Genomic DNA, 22992 nt, shown 5'->3' on the forward strand with positions numbered 1-22992 from the left:
GTAAATCATAAAGAGATAAAACATTTCAGATTTCTTAATCTATAAGTAAACTAATTCAAGTTAAACTTTCATTATTTATCAACAAAGCAAGATTAATCCATAAAATGTACGAGATGAGTTGATTTTGTGTGATAACTTACATTAGTAATTTTTTTTGAATCCATTGCCAATTGCATTTTGATCTCTAATTTTTATAAGTAATTCATTGCAAATCCATGTATTCTTAGTTTAGTTTGTAATTTTGTGCCTAGTTGGTGTTTTCATTGCTAATTTCGTAATTATTTCATTGCTAATTCGTTTGTGTTTGATTTTACATTTTATAAATGAATAATGTTGCTTTTGTAAAGCATGTGTAATGTTTCATAATAGTATTCATGCTGTCCTTATGAAGTTTCCTTCCTTTAGAAGTTTGATGTTACTGAGTTTAAATTGATTATTGTTCTTTTCTCCTGTTGTTTCAGTCTTTTTGTTCTTTTTGTGTATTTTCATAGCATTCTCTTATAAGCAAACCTTCTCACATGACTAATCCTATCGATTAAACTCTTATTCAGTCACAAACTTCTTAAGAGTTTTTATTAAAACTTGGGCTTTAATAAGACTTCTGCTTTCTGTGATTCATATTTTAGGGAGATGATTTTATATTGTGTATTTATAAATGAACACTTTGCAACAGAGAAAAAAAAAAAAAACTCACTTACTAGCACTCATTCTTTAGGGTAATCTTAGCATAACAAGTTGCTTCTATTTTCTTATTCCTATAATGAAACATGTGTCTATAGAGATAAAGCTCGATATAGATACTGAAAATCATCACACAGTTAAAAAAAAAAACAAACTTAGTGATACAAAGGGTGTAGGTTATTCTGTTGCGCATGTGGTGCAAATGTTGTTTTAATCTTCAGTGACACCCCTTATCTAATTAAAGGCAGGAGAAGGTGTGCCACCATCATCAACTGCAAAAACAAACACATAAGTACAACGTTATCATGTTCCACTTTTAATAATAAAATAATTTAGTAAAAAAATCTCCAAATAATATATATAGATAAACTGACAATAATTCACGTGCTGGTTTGTTCCAACCTTTAAATTATATTGAATTTTTAGCTAAAATATGAGATTAGTTTGATATATCACTAATCACATCATTTTAACCATAAAAATTATTGTTTTAAAAATTGAAATCAATAGAAATCAACTCGGCATGTTTCCGGAAACAATTGGAAAATTAATTAGATAACTGTTGGATGTTGAACTACTTAAATGGTAAACAGTGTTTAAGAGAAGATTTACCTTCCAGATAAATGAATAGAAGGATTTAGTGGAAGCAGCACTTGTCACATCTATATATTTGGTCCGGTTCCAGAGAATTGAACCAAGAACAACATTTCCTACACCCTAAAACATAGAACAAATTAAATTTTAAATTTTGTTCAAAAGTTTAAATAACTTTATGTTCATTTATAATGATGTGTAAAAAACAATAAACTTATGTTTGTACTAAAATATTGCTTATTTTAACATTTGTCGAGATTAAAATGTTGGAATAATCTATACAGTAAAGATAACTATTCTAGTGAAATCTTTCTTTATTTAAAATAGATACATGGCATATATCATAAGCAAGAAACATTAAATATAAGGGATGTTTGTTGAACCTTAAAAAAATATATACTCAAAAAAAAAAAATCGAACTCCATTCTGAGGAAAAAAAACAAATAAATTCTGCATACCTAATAAAATTACAACCTATATACATATAAACATATGTTACCGTGACAAATTTAATCCAAAAGGGAGACGAAGATGACGCTCCTGCCAAGAAGGCAATTCCAAATGCCATTTCAAGAAGGAAAACACAAATCCAAAATACCTATCAAAGATTTAGAATCAATCAAATGTTATACAAAAAGGGCTTAACCAAAAGAAAGTATTAAATTTAAGAAACACACTTTTTTCTGGCCTAAACGTGCTGCGAAAGAATCAATGCCATGTTTTGTATCTCCTTCTACATCAGGTATATCCTACACAAATCCAATACAAGGTTTTACATTATTCGACCAAAATCTTGATGTTGGAAAATGAATACATGTCCTGAGAAAATAAAGACACTTACTTACCTTGGCTAATGCTATACCAGCAGAGTAGAAACTCAAGAACAACAGAGAAACAATGAATGATCTTGTAAACACAAGTGGCCTCTTCAACACAAACGTCTGAACATTTGTTACAAACAATTAGTAATTTAATAAATCCATTTCTGATTGGTGGATTCAAATGGTTGATTGTGTATCAAATGAAACTAACCCAAAAATCTTGGGTTGAAGATTTGTTATTATTATACAAGTTGAAACATGGTTATTCAAAACTAAGATCTATAACAGGAAAAGATTAGTGATAGGAAAGAACCTGCATATGAAGGAAGTATGAAATTGGAAATAACAATGTCCAACTAATAGTCGTGAATAATCCTGCCACCACCGGATATTGCTTCCATCGTAAGAAAGGCAACTGCAGAATATAAATATATATAAGAATACTGAGTGCACCAATACTTATACCTTAGAACATAATACACAGTTTCAATGCAATTGGAAAGAACTCACATTCACTGAATAGCAAGTGATTAATACAAAGCACAACACACAGTTCCAAATCAATGGTGGAGAACCTATCATCAAGTTAAGCCCTAAACCCTGTAAAACAGAATAAAACAATAACTCTTCTTTCTCTATGAATCTCATCTTAAAATCATTCATTCTGAAATGGGAAGAATCTATATTGCACCAAGATTGCAGATGAGGCAATAATAAAGGCACCATTTGTGAAGGATAATTTCCCAGACGCCAATGGAAGATGTGGCTTGTTTATCTGCAATAAAACATGTAACATAGATTAGTTATAGGAATCATCGAAACGGTTTGTAAACTATAAAATGTTACATGCTTTCACCATTCTATCAAAGGATACAATAATGAGGAAGACTTCGAATTCAAAACTAGAAAGGGTCTTTTTTGTTTACAAGAAAGAAACTCTAAAGGGTAGGAGCAGTTTGGTAGTTAAATTTATATAAATTGTTCAAATTCTTGTACGCGTGATGTTCTTGTGTTAACCTGTGTTTTATTCATAGTAAGTTTCATACCTTATCTATTTCAAAGTCAAACAATTGATTAACTCCATTAACGTAAAGATCTATGAACAAGTGAGGTAGCACAGCCTGAAACAACTCAAAAGAATGCGAGGTTAAAGGGTAGTTTTGAATTGTCTATATAAAAGAACAACATATTTGGAGTGTCACCTGTAACAAACCAATAAAAAACAATGGAGATATATCTGATAGTTTTTCTACTGCAATGAGAGACGCGGAAATTGCAGCTGATGTCTGTAAAATACAGATTAAGTTAATTTAAAAACACAAGATCAGTATTGACCATAACTTTTGAATATTAATTATGAGAGATATGGAAAAGTTTGCACTTACTCGAGCATACACGGTGTAAGGGTAAATAAATTGGTACAAAACGACCATGAAATCTTTGACAGACTCCACAATGCTTTTGGAGTTGGAAGCTTCAGATTCTGACTCAGAAGATGGCACAGTGACGGCTTTCACAGCATAATTTGTATTGCTTTCTTCATTTCTTGCTCCTCTTTCAATACTTTTGTAATGGTGATTAAAAGGTGATTGTGGAAACCTCAAAGGATTATATTGTATTTGATTTTTTATTTTCTGCTGAGAAGCTTTTGATCCACCAGAACCTAATGTACCAAGTGTTCAAAGTTATAGCAAGCACAACAGAAAGGTATATTTAAAAGTATTGAAACTAAATCATGGCAAGATGATGAATTGAGAAAATGATAAATTTGAAATTTGAAATAAGAAAAATCGTGGTAAAAAAACTGTAGTTCTTCTCGGAGAAAACCTTAAAAAAATAATATGACAAGATTTTGGTTTTAAAAGAAAGTCAAATTCAATAGTCACATACAAAAAAATGTATTAATAATGTACAATATTTATAAAAACTACTTTAATTGATTTTCAAACTTGATATTTGTTTGACGTGTAACTATATTCTTTTTTGTATTTTTTTCTTTTAATAATAGTTTTATAAAAAGATATATAATTATTGATCTTGAGATACCAGATATTAAGGTTAAAGATATTGATAGGTCTTTTTTAAGGAGAATTCATCGGCAAGACTCAATTATAAAAAGATCTAATTACAATTGATTTAAACAATAATATTACATTCAACCCAAAATTTTTAAAGTTTTATCGATTTTTATCCTTATAAGATACTTAATTTTCTAATATTTATCTAAAAATTTAAACTCACAATTAAGTTTTCAAAAAAAAAATATTTATATATATATATATATATATATTCAAATAATGAAAAAGAAAGAAAATATAAATAGTATTTTTTTTCTAAACTAAAATTACTTTATATTAAGGTAATTTATAAAATTTGTTTCATGCTTTTATTTCTTTAAAACGAATTTTTAATTCATATAAAAATTATGCAAAAGTTTATTTCATCTTTCGTCTTATTCTATTCTCCTAAATATTTGTAAAAATAAACTTATCCACAAATGCCTTTAACAATTTTGAAAATGTTCATTTTATCTATTCAGAAAAAGAAAGACATTATATTTCTTTTAAAAAATGAATGAATTTTTATTTTGAAAACAATAATTTAGCATCACGGGTCCGTATCACTCCTACTTACGCTTAGACGCTGAAAAGTTTTAGTTTTGCAATTAACATATTTAACTGTTAATTTTAATTTTGAAAAAAGAGGTTTAACAAATAAATAACTTAAATGTATACTTATACATTCATAAGAATTTATTTATTAATTTGTATAAACTTTTAAAGTAAAGATATTATTATTATTATTATTATTTATTATTATTATAAATAAAATAAAACGACATCAACCTACTTGTTCAACTAACTTATTCAATAGAGATGGTTAGTAAAATATATAATAAAATAAGATTAATCCAAGAGATTAACTTTTATCATTTTGCTAAATATATACTACCGTTACTTTTTACACCGGATGTATATACGACACTAAAATCATAGAGGTTAATCCGTTAGCTTTTGAAGACCGACATCAATGTTGGCTTAATCGCCATTAATTTATAATTATTTTAAAATTAATTTTTTAATTAAAATAGTAATAATAATTAATTAGATAGAAGAGTGTAAATGAAAAAATTAATGTGAATGAAGAGATAAATACGAATCAAGGAGACAAGAAACATATTGTAGATTAAGAAGACGTGGGACAAAATAAGATGAATGAGATGTATATGAATGAAAAAGATAAGTAGTAATATTTATAAATGTGAGCGAGCGAAAGAGACGAGTGTTGATGAAAATATATGTAGTAATATTTATAAATGTAACTGAATTTGATGAGACATATATAAAAAGTGAGAGAAGAAAATTATAAAATATTTATCATCGTTATATCTGAATTCATATGCGGCGTGGATATATGTTAGTGTTGTTTAAGAACCTTTTAATATGAAGAAACTAAAATAAATTAGTTTATGCTAATATTTATATACTAAATTCGTTTTTTAATATTTATATTTATTTAAGTTCATGCAGACACCAACAGATTTTTATTGTGACAGAAGGGTTCATGTTTCCCAAACTATTTTATATTTATATAATTTCAAATATTTTTTTCAAATTTAATAGTTTTAATATATTTTATATATTTAATATTGTTAAAAAAAATTATACATCAATATCTATAAAGAAAAAAATTCTCTTTTTTTAAATATTTAAATATTTTTTTAAATTAAAGTAATTATTTTATTAATATTATTTTTTAAGTGATTATTTGTTTAATTTAACTATTTTTTTATTTGATTATTTTTTAAACTTAATTATAATAAATAAAAATTAACTAGAGTAAAATTATAAAAATTATTTATATTTAATTTTATAATTATAATTATAATAATAACAATAATAATAATTTTATTATTTTTATTATTATAAAGAAAGTAAATACAATATTTTTACTAATTTATATAAAAAATTTTGAGATCACTCTTTTGATTTTTATTTTCATTTATACATATCAAATTTGTCCTCTAAGTTTTATAGTTTTTCAATTTGATTTCAATATTTTAAAAATTAATGAAATTTGATTATTTTTGTTAAATTTTCTGAAACATATAAAATATTTTTTCATCAAAATTGAAATTGTGAAGATGTTAACAAACCAAACGATCTTATTCATAATTTTAATTTTGATGTAAAAATTGTGATCCAAATCTAAAAATTTAACGAAAAAGGACCAAATTACAATAATTTTTCAAAAGTCAGGATCAAATTAAAACTAAAAAACTGGATGATCAATTTGGCATTATTGAATGAAAATAGAAATCAAAAGAGTAATTCAACCAAAATTTTAGCATCCAAAATATTGAAAATTTGCCACTGAGAGACACTAACTATGAAGAGAAACAAAAACAAATAAACTTAGCATCCCCAAAGTTTCAACTCTAAAATTATTTATTTTATTTAGCATTCGTTAAGTTAATACTAACATAAATATTTATAAATAATATATATATATATATATATATATATATATATATCGTATTAGAGCTGTCAAAACGGACCATCCAACTCGGCTCGGCCGGACCCATTACGAGTTGGTGGGTTAATGGATTGGCTCATTGACTCACTTAATTAAAAAAAAATTCTTCAATCCAAAAAAAAAAGGTAAATTAGAATTGTGATAAACTTTAATACAATCCAAAATAATGTTCAACTTCAAATACAAACCAAAATCACAAAAATAATAGGTTTGCATTTATCAACTCAATATGTTGGCTAAAAGAAAAAGAGCTCAACCTAACCTAAATACAAAAAAAAAAAAAAATTGTGTGACCCTTTATCTGCAGGTGAGTTGGTGAGCCAACTCAATTCATCACGAGTTCAACCCGAGTGAACTGAATTTTTGGTAGATCTGGTAAAAAATTAACACATACTAAAATTTGTAAAAAAAAAATTTCAATCCAACTCAATTGAAACCCTTGGTGGACCAGATTGACCCATGCATATCTGACCCATTTTGATAGTCTAAATTATACTATGGAGTGAAGGATGATAGTTGAAGGTGATTGATGAACAAAAGGATGTTAAGAGTGAGATACTCCGAAAGCTATTCAAATAACAATAAAGGTTAATTGAAGGAACAGGGTATAACCGACGAGACATACTTGCACAGTAAATGCTCTTGAAGGAGAGTTTTGTGCCCCAAAAATCACCTACAATTACCATGCTTCCATATATTACTCGACAAATAACTTTGAAATGAAAAACGGACCAAAGTAGAACATAGTGAATATAGGTACCACTTGTGACTGAACAGATGTTAGAAGATATAGCATGTGCCCTAGCCATGGAATCGGACCACCCTAAGTACACTAACAGGTAAGAACTTGTAGATTCCTTGTAGAAGAGAAAAGAGGAATGTGAGATTTTATAGGCAAAAAGTTTATTTGGTACGCAGAAATTGATACACAACGCACATAGTCAATATTTTGTAGGAAAAGTATTGCAAAATAATCAAACATAACAGTCACGTGTAAGAAAGATTTAAAAGACTTGGACATTAGATTTTAATAATTTATAAGGTAAAGATTTAAAAGTTTTAGAAAGACTTTGTGAATTACATATATTTTTATAATGTATATTCAAAGCTAAAAAACCCTATTAATGATAGATAAGATATTATAAGGTTGGACAAAAGAAACAATTTTTTCAATCATTTCATTCAGTAACTATCTAGGTATCTAAATATATTTAGTCTTTCTTCTAGCGTAACCTTATGTAATCTTTTAAATAGAAAATAATATAATATAGTTATTTAGTTAGTTTATTAAATGTGTAATCCTAGGTCACTTATGAGTGCATAAATATAAATTAGGCTTTCTTCTTCATTTTATACTTGACCAATGGCGCTTGAGAAATTTAAAAAACGACTCTTAAATTAGTGATATGTAACTTGGAGTGTAGCATATGACGATGATCATGGGTCATATTTTGGAATATCAAATTCAGAAAATTGGATCAAATAATAAATTCATATTTTTTTTTAACTGAGTTTAGATTTTTTTTAAATTTAGATCCAAATATTTGGATTAAGTTATAAATCTTGATCCACGCATTTGAATCCAATTTTAATCCAAATCTATTTCTAAATTCATATTTTTATTTCTAAATTAACTTTTTTTATAAATCTAATTTTAATATTAAATTTATATTTTTAAAAATAAAATAACTATTTAATTTAATACATAAATATAGAAAAAGTTAAACGATATGAAATATAATATTATTAATATTAAAGATTAATTATAATATTTATATAAATTCTTAATATTGAAATAAAAACTAAGAATTTTACTACTTCAATTCATTGATTATGAATTTTCTGATGCAAAACTTGCAGCTTGTATTTGGTCAAATATTTGCAAGCTCATATACATAGAAAAACTATTCTACTTCATATGATAACTTGAAATTGTCCACATTTAAGATCAACAACTACAATTGCCAATAAACATCAAAACTTAAAATAAAAGGTCATTGTATGGAGACATGGAGAGTTATTTGGTATAGGCATCATTATCCATCTCCATACCAAAAGTCCATTCATGACAAATATAGTAACTACAATTTCTAATAAAATAAAAAGTCAATGCAAGGAAACATTGAGAGTTATTGGTCATAGTATCAATATCCATCTTCATATCAAAAGTCCATTCTACACAACGATGGATTACGCGAGGGATTCTACACAATGTTGGATGGATGTCTTGATGTGATGCTTTGTTAGGGACCCAGTTACGAGTGTAACTTGTATTGGGGTAACACGTGGTCACTCGAGTTGTAGCATGGTGGTTTTGAAAGTCCAGTGGAGTGTGCGAGATCGTGGCTCGTACAACGAGGTTCCAAAAGATTGCCTTCTTTAGTGTAACTGATTGAGTTTGGTAGTTTGGGGGACAAATACGGACTGTGATTCGTTTTGGGAAACTCCACTTGGTGTCACGGATTGTGGTCATGACAATTTATTCCCGCGTGTGGACTATTAGGTGGTGGCCTGTAGTCGGAGGGGCGAGTAGACACTCGTGGCAGCAAAGATCGATCAATGTATTCATCAAAGGATGTAGAACCAAGAGGCATCCAGAGGAAGTGATGAAGATTGGGGTGTGAGGCTTGGGGTTGTTAGAAGTGGTTGGAATATTGAATGATTATTTATTATTGTGTATTGTACTTGTATTATGTTAAGCTCACCCTATTTAAAATGATTTCAACAGGGGAATAAGTTTGATGACATTCAAGCATACATCACCAAATGCTTTCAATAGGGGAAGGAAATATATTTTGTCCCTTATATTACCATGTAAGTGTACTTTGTTAACTTGTCAATATACACTAGTACAAAATTGCATTTTTACCTCGCCTTATAGGTCTCGGTTGGTAAGGAACCGAAGCATATAACAGCGCGGTGGCATTTTTGCAATTCCAGGCAACTTTTATGCCTCGGTTCAAGAAAAGTCCGAAGCCAAAAGGGGTTATAGGCTTCGGTTCAAAAAAACCCGGTGCCAAAAAGTCCTTATATGCTTCGGTTAAATAGACCTGAAGCCAAAAAGGTGGCTAGAAATTTCAAAAATGCCACTAGCTGTTACGTCTTTGGCCTCGGGTGGCACTGAACCGGGACCAAATAGGCTATATGCCTCGGTTATTAATTGAACCGAGGCCATATAGTTTAATTAGGGCAAAAAAAACACGAACCCTCTACTTCTTCCTCGTGCCGCTGCATCTCCTCCATCTCTCTCTGCGACAACACTCTCCTCACTCTTCCCCTTATCGCCACTCTCCAAAACCTCATTGGTATTCTCCGACGAGACCAAAACCCGCGCCTCTGCGCGCACTGAGGGATTGGTAGAAGACCCACCATTGCGACTCGCTGCCACCACGCCAGCCACCGAGACTGGGTCCGCGAGCACCAAGGAAACTAGCCCTCTGGCCGCCGCGACAACGACCGCTCCTGTCCGAGACTCCGACTCTGTAGAGGTTCCATTGACCAGCCGTGTTGTTTCTGGGAGGGGCTGATGAGGTTGTGTCGATTTTGGAGAAGGAGTTTCCGCTTCTTGGGTTGAAGAAGGAGAATTGTACCGAGGTGAGTTGGATTGATTCTGTTCTGTGGTGGAACAATGATGAAATGATGATGAAAGTTTGAACTCTGAACCCTACTGGATCGAAATCTGAACTCTGCTGGTTTTCTGAAAAGAAAATCCGATTTTGTTGAGAATGCCATTTCAAGAGACAGGTTGGAATGGATATTCAAGAGGATGATCGAGCTGGGTAAAACGGGGTTTCTTTCATGCTTTTCAGGTTTTCTTTGCATTAACTATGGGAACTGCTGGTATTTGCCAATCAAGCTCCATTGCTCCTGACTCGAGCAAAGCGAAGTCAGCCACTGCGTCCATATTTAAAATGCTTGATAAGAAGTCGAAAATAGATCCGAGTGATGAGTCTGGAACCACGAGTCTAGCTTTGAAGAAGGACAAGTTTATGGGAGCAAATACTTCAATCAGAATTTGGAGAGGCTGGTGAACATTAAGACCAAAGTGGATCCTGAAAACTTTTTCAGGAATGAACAGAGTGTTCCTAATTGACCTATGGCCTCGGTCCTAATTGACTCGAGGCATAAAGTTATGTATATGGCACCGGTTTCAAAACAACCGAGACATAAAATTGGGTCTATGGCTTCGGGTGATAACCGAGGCCAAAAGGTGTACCTTTTGGCCTCGCCCCAATATGCCTCGGTTCTAGACCCGAGGCAAAATGTGGAAAACAACCGGGGCAAAAAGCCCTTACTGCACTGGTGATAATCTATCATTTTAAGGTATACTAATGAATTTCTTTTCTTTTCAGGTGCCATTGGTAGCTACTTGTGGTTTCTCTGAAGGACAACCTTGTTGTGTGGTTTGCTCCTTGCACAACTCTTTTCCCATCCATCTCAGACAAGTAATAGATTGGTAAGAACCTCAATGTTATGAACTTTCTTTGTTATATAAATGTATCCTAACACATTCCCTTTATCATTGTTCAGTTGTTGGACATAACATATTGTTAGGGAGATCAACTACTAAGGCAAAACATATTGCATGGTTGTTGATAATGTTACTTTTTACGTGTTTTTTGTGTTTATTGTCATAAATAAATCAACTTTTCCTAACTTTTATCTTGTTATATTCTCAAGTTTAATATGTTTTGTATTGTTTGGTGCTTTAATTATTTTATGCTTGTTTTACCTTTAACATCTACTTTTAGTGTGTTAAATAAGTTAATAGGAAGCATTTGTGGTGGAAGAAAATAAGTAAGAACTCAAGGGAGCATGTTTTAGATAAGAAAAAAAATAATTTGAACCAAATACCCGCGTCGGGCGTCACTATAATCATGCCTAGTGCTTCAAATACAGAATGTTGTCAAACTGCACAAGGTTGTGCGGTGGAAAAGTGAGGCTGAGTACCCACTAGGCTGAGCGGTGAAAAGTGAGGCTGAGCACCCACAAGGCTAAGTGATGAAAAGTGAGGTCGAGCACCACCAAGGCTAAGCGTTGAAAGGTGAGGTTGAGCGCCATTGAATTCGTAAAACTTGGCACTGAGCGATGTTGAGACAAGGCTAAGCGGTGGCGTCGCTAACATGTTAAAAAATGGTATTTAATCTTGTCTCTCGCGAGGGTTTGACAATTCCTCTTTTTTTGTGATAAAGAAACACTTTGGGTGCTTGGAGAGCCTCCTAGAGGTTGTTAGGGGTGTGGGGTATCTCTCTCACTCCTCTTTGGGTCTTCTCCTCCATTCATGGTGGTTTTTCCCCCTTTTGGGGTTGGAGAGGAAGATGGGTTACGATTGGAAAATGGAGACGTGAATGAGAGACACAATTGGAGCATGGAATGGCTGCTAAGAACCTTGGGAGAGGGCTTGCACATATTCTCTTTGGTTTCCATTTCTTCCCTATCTCTTCTTTTGTAAACCCTAGGTTCTCCACCATGGAGAGCTAACCCTATTTGTTGAAATTAGATGTAATGAACTAAATTCTTGTTTAATTTATGTTGTTAATACATATGCTTTTCAATTTTAGTGTTAGTATTTGATTTCCATGCTTAATGCTTGTTTTGGTTTGGTCATCCATGCGTGATTTGTGATTCTTGAGGTGTTAGAATTTGTCTTTTGAACCTAGAACTGAAATTGAATACCTAATGAAACTTGTATCTAGGGATAGAACATGATTCATTAGTAATCTTTAGACTCTTGAACTTAATACATGATTGCTTGTTGAAGATTCAAGGAATTGGAACTTGATGAGTTATTATAGGCTCAAAGTCACTAGGGATAGGATTTGAGTATATTTGTGAGTTCATTTTGACTTGAATATGGAAATGAGATGTTTGTCAATGCATGAAAAGGAAGTGAATGAAATCTACTCTTGATAGTTGTAGATACTCTATGTTAAATTTCTTGTTGCACACAAACTGTTTGATAAAAATACCAAAAAGAGTTTTTTTTTTGTTTTTGTAAGCTTTGTTGTCTATTTGAGTTGTGAATTGCGAGATTTGTCATGTGTTGTAGAAGTCTTTGTGGAGAGAACGATATTTATTACTTGCTACGTGCGACCGGTGTGCTTGTCGTTTTTCACTTAACAATTGTCCTTCCAAGTTTGGTATTTTAGTCCATAATTTATAATTGTTTGAGTTTGTTTTCTTTCTTAATTATTTATAATTGTGTTAATATATGTGTGTAATAAACAAATCAGCTCATATAAGTGTGGTTACTATGTAATGCAATGGATGATAACCATTGTTCATGCTCATATTACAACTAATTGGAATACGGTAATATTTGTAATGAATCAAATACTTTGCAACTTTGTCTTTCTATATACTAATTGAACTTAATGTCTTTTTTGCAGAAATTCAAGAGTAGTGCACCAATTTCCAATGAGTCCATAAAGTATGATAGGATAACTTGTGCAAAATTTATAATATAAATGTTCAACAATATTTAGGATATTTACTTGTTAGACAAGACTTATAGTTGTATTTAGATTTTGGATGATTCTGGGTTTGATAAAATATATTTTGTTGTTTTTGTTATGGTTTTGTGGTGATATAATTTAAAATGAGGGAACAAACCAAAAAAAAAAAAAAATTAAAAAAAAGCACACATTAGGTTTCGGTTATGCCAAAATAGAAGCATAAGATGACATTTGGCTTTGGTTATTACCTCGCCAAATACTCTAAATTTAAAATAATTAAAAGGACACATGGCATTAATTCTTACTATAATTGAAGCCAAAATCTCATCTTAATTTAAAATTAATTATTTAATTTTAAAGATATATGACATCGGTTGTCCATCCAATCGAAACCAAATACCCTTCTTAATTTAAAATAATTATTTAATTTAAAGAGTACAGGCTTCCGTTAAAATATGAGTTGAAGCATAATATTGACTTTTTATTTATGTTGATCAAAACATCACGCTTTCTTATATCGCTTAAATATGCTTCGATTTGAGAATCAAAACCCAATGTCAAAAATAATCACAACCAAAATTCTTTCTTGGTGATATAATATTTATCCACCAACATGAGGGATTGTTGACATGAAAATTTTTCATTTAGCTAAACTATAATTTTATTATTAATATTAGATACAAAATATTACATAACATAGTTAGAACTTTCTTAATTTAATCTTGATTTGTAAACTCTCTCAATAACTTTCTAATTTGTAAGAATAAAATATTATAAAAACAATGCATCTATATGCAAAAGTATATGTTATAAAATGAATTTCATTTTTAATTATTATTTCTTATGTTTTGTAAATCATTCCAATGAAAAAAAATAAAAGAATTCAAGTTTTATATATAGAGATAGAGACGTAGAGATAGAGAGCATGTTGAGTCTCCTCCGACCACTAATATCGGCCATTATTTCTATACTTGATTTGGCCATACTTTTTCCAATGGCGATTTAACTGCCTCACCCATCAAGAAGCGTAAGCAGTTTCCTGTCGTGTCACATGTTTTAATTATCTTCACGTAAATGTATTTATCCTTAGACTTCACCATTTTTTTAGTTGGACTTTGGGCACATTTCAAAGACCTTATTTCAAGTTTTTGACTTATAGTTTTTAATTATTATCTTCCAAGCTATTTTTGGTTCATTTCATTAAATTTGACACTCAATTCATGAATAATCTGTCATTTGACAAGAGCTTATTCAACACGTGCTTAATTAAATATATATACCTAAATATCCCTTTGTCTCTTTCCAAATGCCCCAAATGAAATTATCGATAGTCCAAAATCATTCCGATATTACCCTTGGGTATAAAAATCTTATCATCCATAAATCTTTGTCTCTGTATCTGCATCATAATTAAAATTTTAAACTAAAAGATATTTGAATTTTTAAATAAGTTAAAATACAATAATTATTTTTAGTACTTTTTCTTCAGTGATAGCCTTTTACTGTGTTTTTCCATGAAAGAGAACACTTTTTTATTACTTTTAATATCTTTAGTTCTAATATGAATTCGTATATTTCAATAAAAAATATTAATAGTTAAAACTACCCTTTTATCACTGTACAAATCAGTTATTATACATGAAAAATATAATTTATATATTAAAAATATTAATTTATTATAAGCTTTAATTATAATGCAAGTTATATATTTAGAAATATAGATTTATCATAAATTTTAATTACATAAACTAACCATTCAGTCTACGTGTACTAAAAGATTAGTGTTAGTAGCAAAAATAATCATAACCTATGGGGAGAAATAGTGAACGGTCAACTAATTCGAATACAGGATAGTCTTTTTCTTGAAATTGTCAAGTCAAATTTATTAAGTGAAGTCAGCAGAATGATAATTTAATATATTATAGAAATCCATTACTTGAAGTAGTAAATTGAAGTGTCAAAGTTTTTAATTTAGATCTTATATTTATTGGACTCGTTCGAACAAATAGGTTTGACTATATTAATTGATAAATCGATGGTGCAACCGAATATACATGTTTGAATATGGATTCATGAGTGTAAATAGGTTTTAAGAGGATTAAATAAATAATTTAATATTGTTTTTATTGGATGCTAATTCTCTAACACATTACTCTCTGATCTAAAAAAATACCGTATTTTGTAAACAAAATAAAGCTGAATCACTAATTAAGAGGCCAGGAAATTGATTCTTCTAAAAAAATTATAATTAACATATTCTGAAAATTATTTCTTGAAGTTCTTGAATAGAGATATGGGGTTCTTGAAAAAAAAATTGGAGAAACAAATATAAGAGAGACGAAAAAAATGTTCAAATTACAACTATAACATATATTTGTGAAACACAAAATCATACTTCTAAATAATGTTCAAACTAATGGTGCATCAGATGTGTATGAAGGAGAGAAGGGGTGTATATAGAATATCTATGCATACACACGGTGCCATGCAAGGGTCCACAAGCTCAAAATACACATACAAACAGTGAGGATGCAGGTGTCTACTTTCTACAGCCTGAAAATTTCTTTGCACATCCCCAAATATGCAACTACTATTATACCTCTTTGAAAAAATGGGCTTTTGGATCACATGCTTAGAAAGTATTATGGAGCAAACTGTTCAGAATAAGATATCTGGAACAAAATTTTTAAAACAGAACCTTTAGAACAAGATTTCCAAAATACAAATAATACCTTCCGCAATGAGTTTTTTTTTTTTTATGTATTTTGTTTTTCCTTTTTCTCTTCCCTTCTTCTTCTCCGGTGACAATGGTTACCAGAGTGACACTAATAATAATAGATGCACGGATTAAAGAATTTGAGTGGTTTCTAAACTCTGCAGAGTTTAAATACAAGGGTTATCACTCAACCACATACAAGGTTAATCTTCTAATATCTTAGGCCCAATACGTTCCAAGACTAGGACCTCCTGTACTTCACCACATAAATCATTCTGCTCTATGTGAGCGTGAACGATTATTAGAGTTCAAGATACCTTCTTTATCTAGACATTTCCTATATCAAAGTATATACTAACCACACCATCACTAAGAGTTTCCCATGAAACATTTTTATCAACAACATTTCGCATACCATCTCAAGCATTATCATCTCATGTCAAAGCACCACCAACCAACCAACCCATTCTTATTTCATTTCATACCAAGCAAGTCAATATCATATGAAACATACATAATCACATATTCATGCTTTTAAGAGTAATTGAATTAATCTGCAAGGTAAAGTAAGGAATTAAAATTCTACAACAATTCTCACTTAAGCTAGAGTAGTCTCACTTAAGCTAAACTGATTTCGCTTAAGCTAAAAGTTCTCGCTTAAGCTAAAAGATCTCGCTTAAGCGAGATTGCAAACAGGGAGCACTATAGGTTTTTGCGAGTTCTCGCTTAAGCGAGACCTCCTCGCCTGAACGAGATAACTCGTTGCTTAAAACGGAAGCTTGTCACCTGCGCGAGAGTTCGAGCAAAAACCAGGGCGAGCTTCTACTATTCTCGCCTAGGCGAGACATGCTCGCTTGGGCAAAAATATCAGTTCTCGCCACTATTCACGCATGCAACAAGCAGACATTCGAAGCCAAACAACATCTCAATATTTTCTAGTAAACCACAACTGCATACAAGCATTATAAACACGAAACTGAACTGAAAACAGGCAGATACTAAGAAAACATTAAAAAAACTCTAGCTTCCCTTACCTGGATAGATGCTAGCAAACAAAAATAGGCACCCAACATATGAGCATTACAGTTCCAGGAATAGATTTGAGAGCTGAAAATACTGACACCAAAACAAAACATGGTTATGAAGATGATTCCTAAACAGAACCACAACAATAGAGCTGGAAAGGTTTAATTCATGGTTTAATTCAAAGTGAGTATACTCTTTATGGGAGAGTATAAGTGATTTTCAGTATAAGCAAAGATAAAAATGAAGATATGTTTATTTTAATCATGGTGGAGAATATTGAGTTAATGAAAATAATAAATCTTGGAAAGCCTCACATCACCTAAGATAAGCAATGGAAAGAGAGATAGTGGCTATATAACAAACTCTAAGTTCATGGTTATAGATGTCCCAATCAAAAAAAAAAAAATTAACCTTATATTTTACTTTTCTTATACTCTTGTAGTAGAGTATTGTGAAGATTGAGTTAAATTCTTATTTTGGACAATGTGGGTATACTTGAGATCAAATGGCATAGGAGAGTTGTCTATGTCTTGTACACATTTTCATATAATATTATTCTTTGGTTATCAAACAACGATTTTGGTTTTTTTGTGATTTTGAAATTTTCACAATATATTTTTGTGTTGATTGTGATGATCTTATTTCTCTATTAGTACGAAAATTCTCGTGGGTAAAAATGTTCATGTTTTTCAAGATGTATTTGTTTTTATTAGTCGAACACCGTATGAAAATAAAGATCCATAAACTTGTTATTTCAAGATTTTGGGTTAGTGTTAATTTCTTTTGTCTAGTCCTATTTGTGTTATATTTTCTCGGTGATCGTTCCTTAAAAGATCCTTGTGTATCTTGTGTCAATTTGTTTAGCTTGATGAAAAACTACATACATGATGTTCTTTAAATTTTGTACAAGGAAGGAAAGAATCTATTTCACCAATACAATTCATTGAATACCTCTTTCTAATAATTGTTCAAGAGTGAACATATACAATACTCATACTAAATATTATTGTATACTTATTCATATTTTTTTAGTTGCTGATGAAAAAAAATCTAGTTATAACAAGTTGCTTCTATTTTCTTATTCCTTTGATGAAAGATGTGTCCATAGAGATAAAGCTCGATATAGATACTTAGAATCATCACACAATTAAAAAAAGAAAATCTTAGTGATACAAAACTCATGATATCTAGAGAGAACACATTCATTGGTTCAGGAAATTTAGATGCGAAGGGTCTCTAGGTTATTCTGTTGCGCATGTGTTGCAAACGTTTTGTTTTATCTTTAGTGACACCTTATCTGACAAAAGGCAGAAAAACTTGTCCCGCCGTCATCAACTGCAAAAACAAACACATAATTGTACTTACGCTATTAGATAACTGTTCCCTTTAAATTATAGTCTACTCAGATGATAAACAATGTTTAAGAGAAGAATTACCTTCCAGAGAAAGAAATAGAAGGGTCCAGTGGAAGCTGGATTTGTCACATCTACGTCTTTGGTCCGGTAAAAGAGAATTGAACCAAGAACAACATTTCCAAGACACTAAAACATAGCACACAGATTGAGTTTTAAATATTGTTCACCATGTTGAGAGAAAAAATAAATAAATTCTGCATACACAAAATTCCAACCTATGTACATATAATAAACATATTACCGCGATAGATTTCATCCAAAGGGGAGATGAAGATGATGCTGCTGCCAAGAAGGCAACTCCAAATGCCATTTCAAAAAGGAAAATACAAATCCAAAATACCTATCAAAGATTTAGAATCGATCAAATCTTATACAAAGAGCACATATAACCAAAAGAAAACATTGAATTTAAGAAACATATATACGTTTTTCTGGCCTAAACGTGCTGCGAAAGAATCAACGCCATGTTTTATATCTCCTTCCATGTCAGGTATATCCTACAAAAATCAAATACAAAGCTTTTACATTATTTCACCAAAAGCTTGATGTTGGAAAATGAATACATGTCTGATAAAATAACGACACTTACCTTGGATAATGCTAAACCAGTAGAGTACAAACCCATGAACAGCAGAGAAACAATGAATGATCTTGTAAACATAAGTGGCTTCTTCAACACAAACGTCTGAACATTTGTTACAAACAATTAGTAATTTAATAAATCCATTTCTGATTGATGGATTCAAATGGTTGATTGTGTATCAAATGAAACTAACCCAAAAATCTTGGGTTGAAGATTTATTATTATTATATAAGATGGAACATGGTTATTCCAAACTAAGATCTATAAAAGACAAAGATTAGTGATAGGACAGAACCTGCATATGAAGGAAGTATGAAATTGGAAAAACCACTGCCATACTAACGACTACGAATAATGCTGCCAGCACCGGATATTGTTTCCATCGTAAGAAAGGCAGCTGCAAAGTTTCAGAACCATCAGATATTTATATAATATTTATATATTGTAAGGGGAAAAAAGAAGTTTAAATTCAAAAAGAACTCACATTCATTGAATAGCAATTAATTAATATAACGTTCAACACAAATTTCCAAATCAATGGCGGAGAACCTATCATCAAGTTAAGCCCTAAACCCTGTAAAACAGAATAAAACAGTAACTCTCCTTTCTCTATGAATCTCATCTTAAGAGAATCTTTTATTCTGGAAAGGGATGAATGTATATGGCACCAAGATTGCAGATGAGGCAACAATAAAGACACAAGTCTTGAAGGATAATTTCCCAGAGGCGAATGGAAGATGTGGCTTGTTTATCTGCAATAAAACATGTAGCATACATTAGTTCTAAGAAACATATCCAAAAGTTCGTAAACTATTAAAAGTTGCATGCTTTTTAGATCCTATCAATGGTTATAGTAATTATAGGAACACTTTAGACTCAAAATTATAAAGCGATTCTTTTTTATTTTTTTACAAGAAACTATATATAAAGGGACTTTGTTAAGAATTCTCACCATTTTCAAGGTTGAAGTACATTGATAAACTGTTCCAAAATCCAACTATATTTTCTCTTATTTTAATTAATTCGGTAATATATAAAATAGATATGTTAAATTACTTTAATATGTCCCATAGACTGAATTAATTAAGATAAATAAATAGTTAGGTTTTCGGTCAAATTGTAGGAGCTATAGTTTGGTTGTACTCCCATTAAGAAAAAGATACGTCGTTCTCAATTATATAAATAAATAATTTATCAATGATCCGTATTTTTTTATTCATAGTAAGTTTCATACCTTATCTATTTCGAAGTCAAACACTTGATTCACTCCATTAACATAAAGATCCATGAACAAGGAAGGTAACAAAGCCTGCAAAAACTCAAAAGAATATTTATTATTGAGGTCAAAGAAGTAGTTTTCAATTGTCTATTTTTATTTTAAAGCAATTTATTTAGAGTCTAACCTGTAACAAACCAATAAAAAACAAGGGAGATATATCTGATAGTCTTTCTACTGCAACGAGAGACGCAGAAATTGCCGTTGTTGTCTATAAAACACAGATAAAGTTAATTTAAACAACAAGGTATTAATTATCTCTATGGGAATTTAAAACCAAGGAACAAAAACTAGTAGTGACCATAACTTTTGAACATGAATTATGAAAGTGATGGAAAAGTTTGTACTTACTCGACCATACATTGCGTAAGGGTAAATAAATTGATACAAAACGGCCATGAAATTTTTGACAGAGTCCACAAAGTTTTTGGAGCTTGAAGCTTCAGATTCTGACTCAGAAGATGGTACAGTGACGGCTTTCACAACATAATTTTTATTGCTTTCTTCATATGTTGCTCCCCTTTCAACGTGTTTGTAGTGATGATTAAAAGATGACTGTTGAAACCTCAAAGGATTATACTGTATTTGACTTTTTATTTTCTGCTGAGAAGCTTTTGATCCACCAGAACCTAATGTACGCAAGTGTTCAAAGTTGTAGCGTGCACAACAAAAATATATATATATATATATATATATATATATATATATATATTTAAATTCATGACAAGATGATGAATTAAGACAATAAATAATTTAAAAATTGAAATAAGAAATGCCGTTGAAAAAAAACTATAATTTGTGACAGTCGAAGAAACAGAAAAGTTATGTTGGATAGTATATTTTCAAATAAATTTTAATAATAGTTAAAACAGTGTATTAATCTAAAATAAATATTTTCAAATAAATTTTAATAATATTTTAGTTTAAGTGATAATATCATATAAATATTCAAATAATTTATACCTTTATTATTTTTAAAGTTTATTTGCATCATTTAAATATAACTATATATTTATACGTTGTTATTATTAGCAAAAAATATTTTATAAATAAATTTAAAAGTAAAGTATACCGATATATAATGGTTTATTTTTAAAATTTTCCATTCTTAAGTTTAAATAAACTAAGCTATTGTGACTTACATTAAATTTAACAGAATATTTATAAAATAATCAATTTTAATTATTGTTATTTCAGGAAATATATTTTAAAGTTAACTAACATGAAATAAATAAATTAATGAATAAGCAGTACTGTAATATTTAAAGATAATATAAAATGATTAAAATTAATGGGTGTTTGTAAAATTTATATAGTAAACAAGGATTATGTGAGAAATCTAGTTACCATCAAATATAAATAAGTCCACTATTACATCCAATTATTGAAGACCATTGTAAAGTTTAAGTTTCCATCAACATGTGCATTTTTTAATATTATAACACATTTCAACTAATAGATGAACAAAAAGATATGAAAGAGTGAGATACTGATCAGAAAGTTAATCAAATAATTAGGCATGATAAATGTTAGTTGAAGGAATAGGGTATAAGTGATGAGACATACTTTCATAGAAAGCACTCTTGAAGGAGAGTTTTCTGCCCCAAAGATTTGAACCTACAATTACCATTAATGTTTCCACATATTACTCAGAAAATAAGTTTGCAGAGAAAAATGAACCATAGAAGATAGTGAGTATATATATAAGTACCATTTGTGAGTGAAGAGACGTTAGGAGAAGATATAAGATGTGCCCTAGCCATGGAAACTCACCACACAGGGTAACACTAAACTCTATAGAACAGATAGGAACTGAGAGATACCCTATAGAAGAGAAGAGAGGAATTTCAGATTTTATAGGCAAAAAGACTCCATGAAATTTGATTTTTCTTAAGGAGATATATAAAATTTGATTGATACGTAGAAATTGATCACGACGCTTACATAGTCAACATTTTCTAGGCAAAAAAAAAATGCTAAATAATCAAATCAAACAAAACCAGTCACACATAAAATGATTTAAAAGACTTTAGCAACAGGATTTATTAGTTTAGATTTTAATAAATTGACAGCGTAAAAGTTTGAAAGGTTTGAAAGACTTTGTGAATTGCATGGGTTTTTATAATGTATATTCAAAGCTTAATGTTAAATAAGATATTATATATGGTTAGAATAAAGAAAAACAGAAAAAAAAAAGAAAATTGAAATAATTTTTTTAATCATTTAAGAATCGATCTCATTATGTGTCTTTATGTATTTTGTTTTTGTATGATATTGTGGATTTTTGTTGTAGGATTCTTGGTTGTGGTTTTTGCATGGTTGTAGGATTATGTGGACGATCCATTGAAGACTACAAAATCTACAATGAAAAAAATTGAGACTATGTTTAATTAAAGTATATATATGGATGGAGGACTCTTTAAATAGATACTTTTGGTATTGTTATGAAAACCAATTATAATGTAAAGCTTAGTCTTCAATGGAGTTGTTGTCATGATAATATTTTTTGCATTATCATCTAGAGAAGGAATGATATATTGTTGCCATTTGTCTTTATTATGTATGAGTTGGGACAACCCAATTGTCCCTATTCAATATTTTTTTTTTCTGATAAAAAAAAATAACTTGCACATGTTTTTAAGTAACATTATTCAGCTATCTAAATATATCTAGTGTTTTCTCTACTGTAATACTCTGTTTTCTTAAATTATATATAATCTAATATAGCTGTTTATTTAGCGTAATTAAAATTATTTAATTGTACTTGATTTATAAATATTAGCCCTAGGTTACTCGTGATTAATGCAAATATGTTTTCTTCATTTGATATTTGATCCGTGACCCAGAAACATTAGGAACAAATAATATAGGCGAGAAAAATATATAATA

General features: G+C 30.0%; 2 protein-coding genes across 3 annotated transcripts; both read right to left on the bottom strand.

Moving 5' to 3' along the window:
- Positions 1 to 911: 911 nt before the first annotated feature.
- Positions 912 to 7441, bottom strand: LOC114190375 (glycinol 4-dimethylallyltransferase-like). 2 transcript variants are annotated; one of them, XM_085665094.1, is made up of 13 exons: positions 7393 to 7441; positions 7258 to 7305; positions 3482 to 3759; positions 3299 to 3382; positions 3143 to 3217; positions 2788 to 2871; positions 2607 to 2696; positions 2410 to 2511; positions 2121 to 2216; positions 1953 to 2024; positions 1775 to 1873; positions 1294 to 1398; positions 912 to 953 (listed from the first exon to the last, which is right to left on the bottom strand). In XM_085665094.1, exons 1-13 carry the CDS (start codon positions 7439 to 7441, stop codon positions 912 to 914), a joined length of 1224 nt encoding a protein of 407 aa, XP_085521220.1. The 2 variants fall into 2 exon arrangements, with proteins under 2 accessions (XP_085521220.1, XP_085521219.1); XM_085665093.1 differs by having other exon boundaries at positions 3482 to 3771.
- A 10439-nt stretch (positions 7442 to 17880) lies between these two features.
- Positions 17881 to 21973, bottom strand: LOC114189466 (glycinol 4-dimethylallyltransferase-like). Its single transcript, XM_028078029.1, has 13 exons — positions 21815 to 21973; positions 21670 to 21720; positions 20455 to 20732; positions 20231 to 20314; positions 20062 to 20136; positions 19496 to 19579; positions 19312 to 19401; positions 19123 to 19224; positions 18834 to 18929; positions 18670 to 18741; positions 18486 to 18584; positions 18266 to 18370; positions 17881 to 18164 (listed from the first exon to the last, which is right to left on the bottom strand). Exons 1-13 carry the CDS (start codon positions 21864 to 21866, stop codon positions 18123 to 18125), a joined length of 1230 nt encoding a protein of 409 aa, XP_027933830.1. The 5' UTR covers positions 21867 to 21973; the 3' UTR covers positions 17881 to 18122.
- Between the last annotated feature and the right edge of the window lie 1019 nt (positions 21974 to 22992).

Source organism: Vigna unguiculata, chromosome 7 (assembly GCF_037176805.1).
Source record: "Vigna unguiculata cultivar grain cowpea cultivar isolate G323 ecotype 2 chromosome 7, ASM3717680v1, whole genome shotgun sequence".
In the NCBI taxonomy this organism is placed as follows: Eukaryota; Viridiplantae; Streptophyta; class Magnoliopsida; order Fabales; family Fabaceae; genus Vigna; species Vigna unguiculata.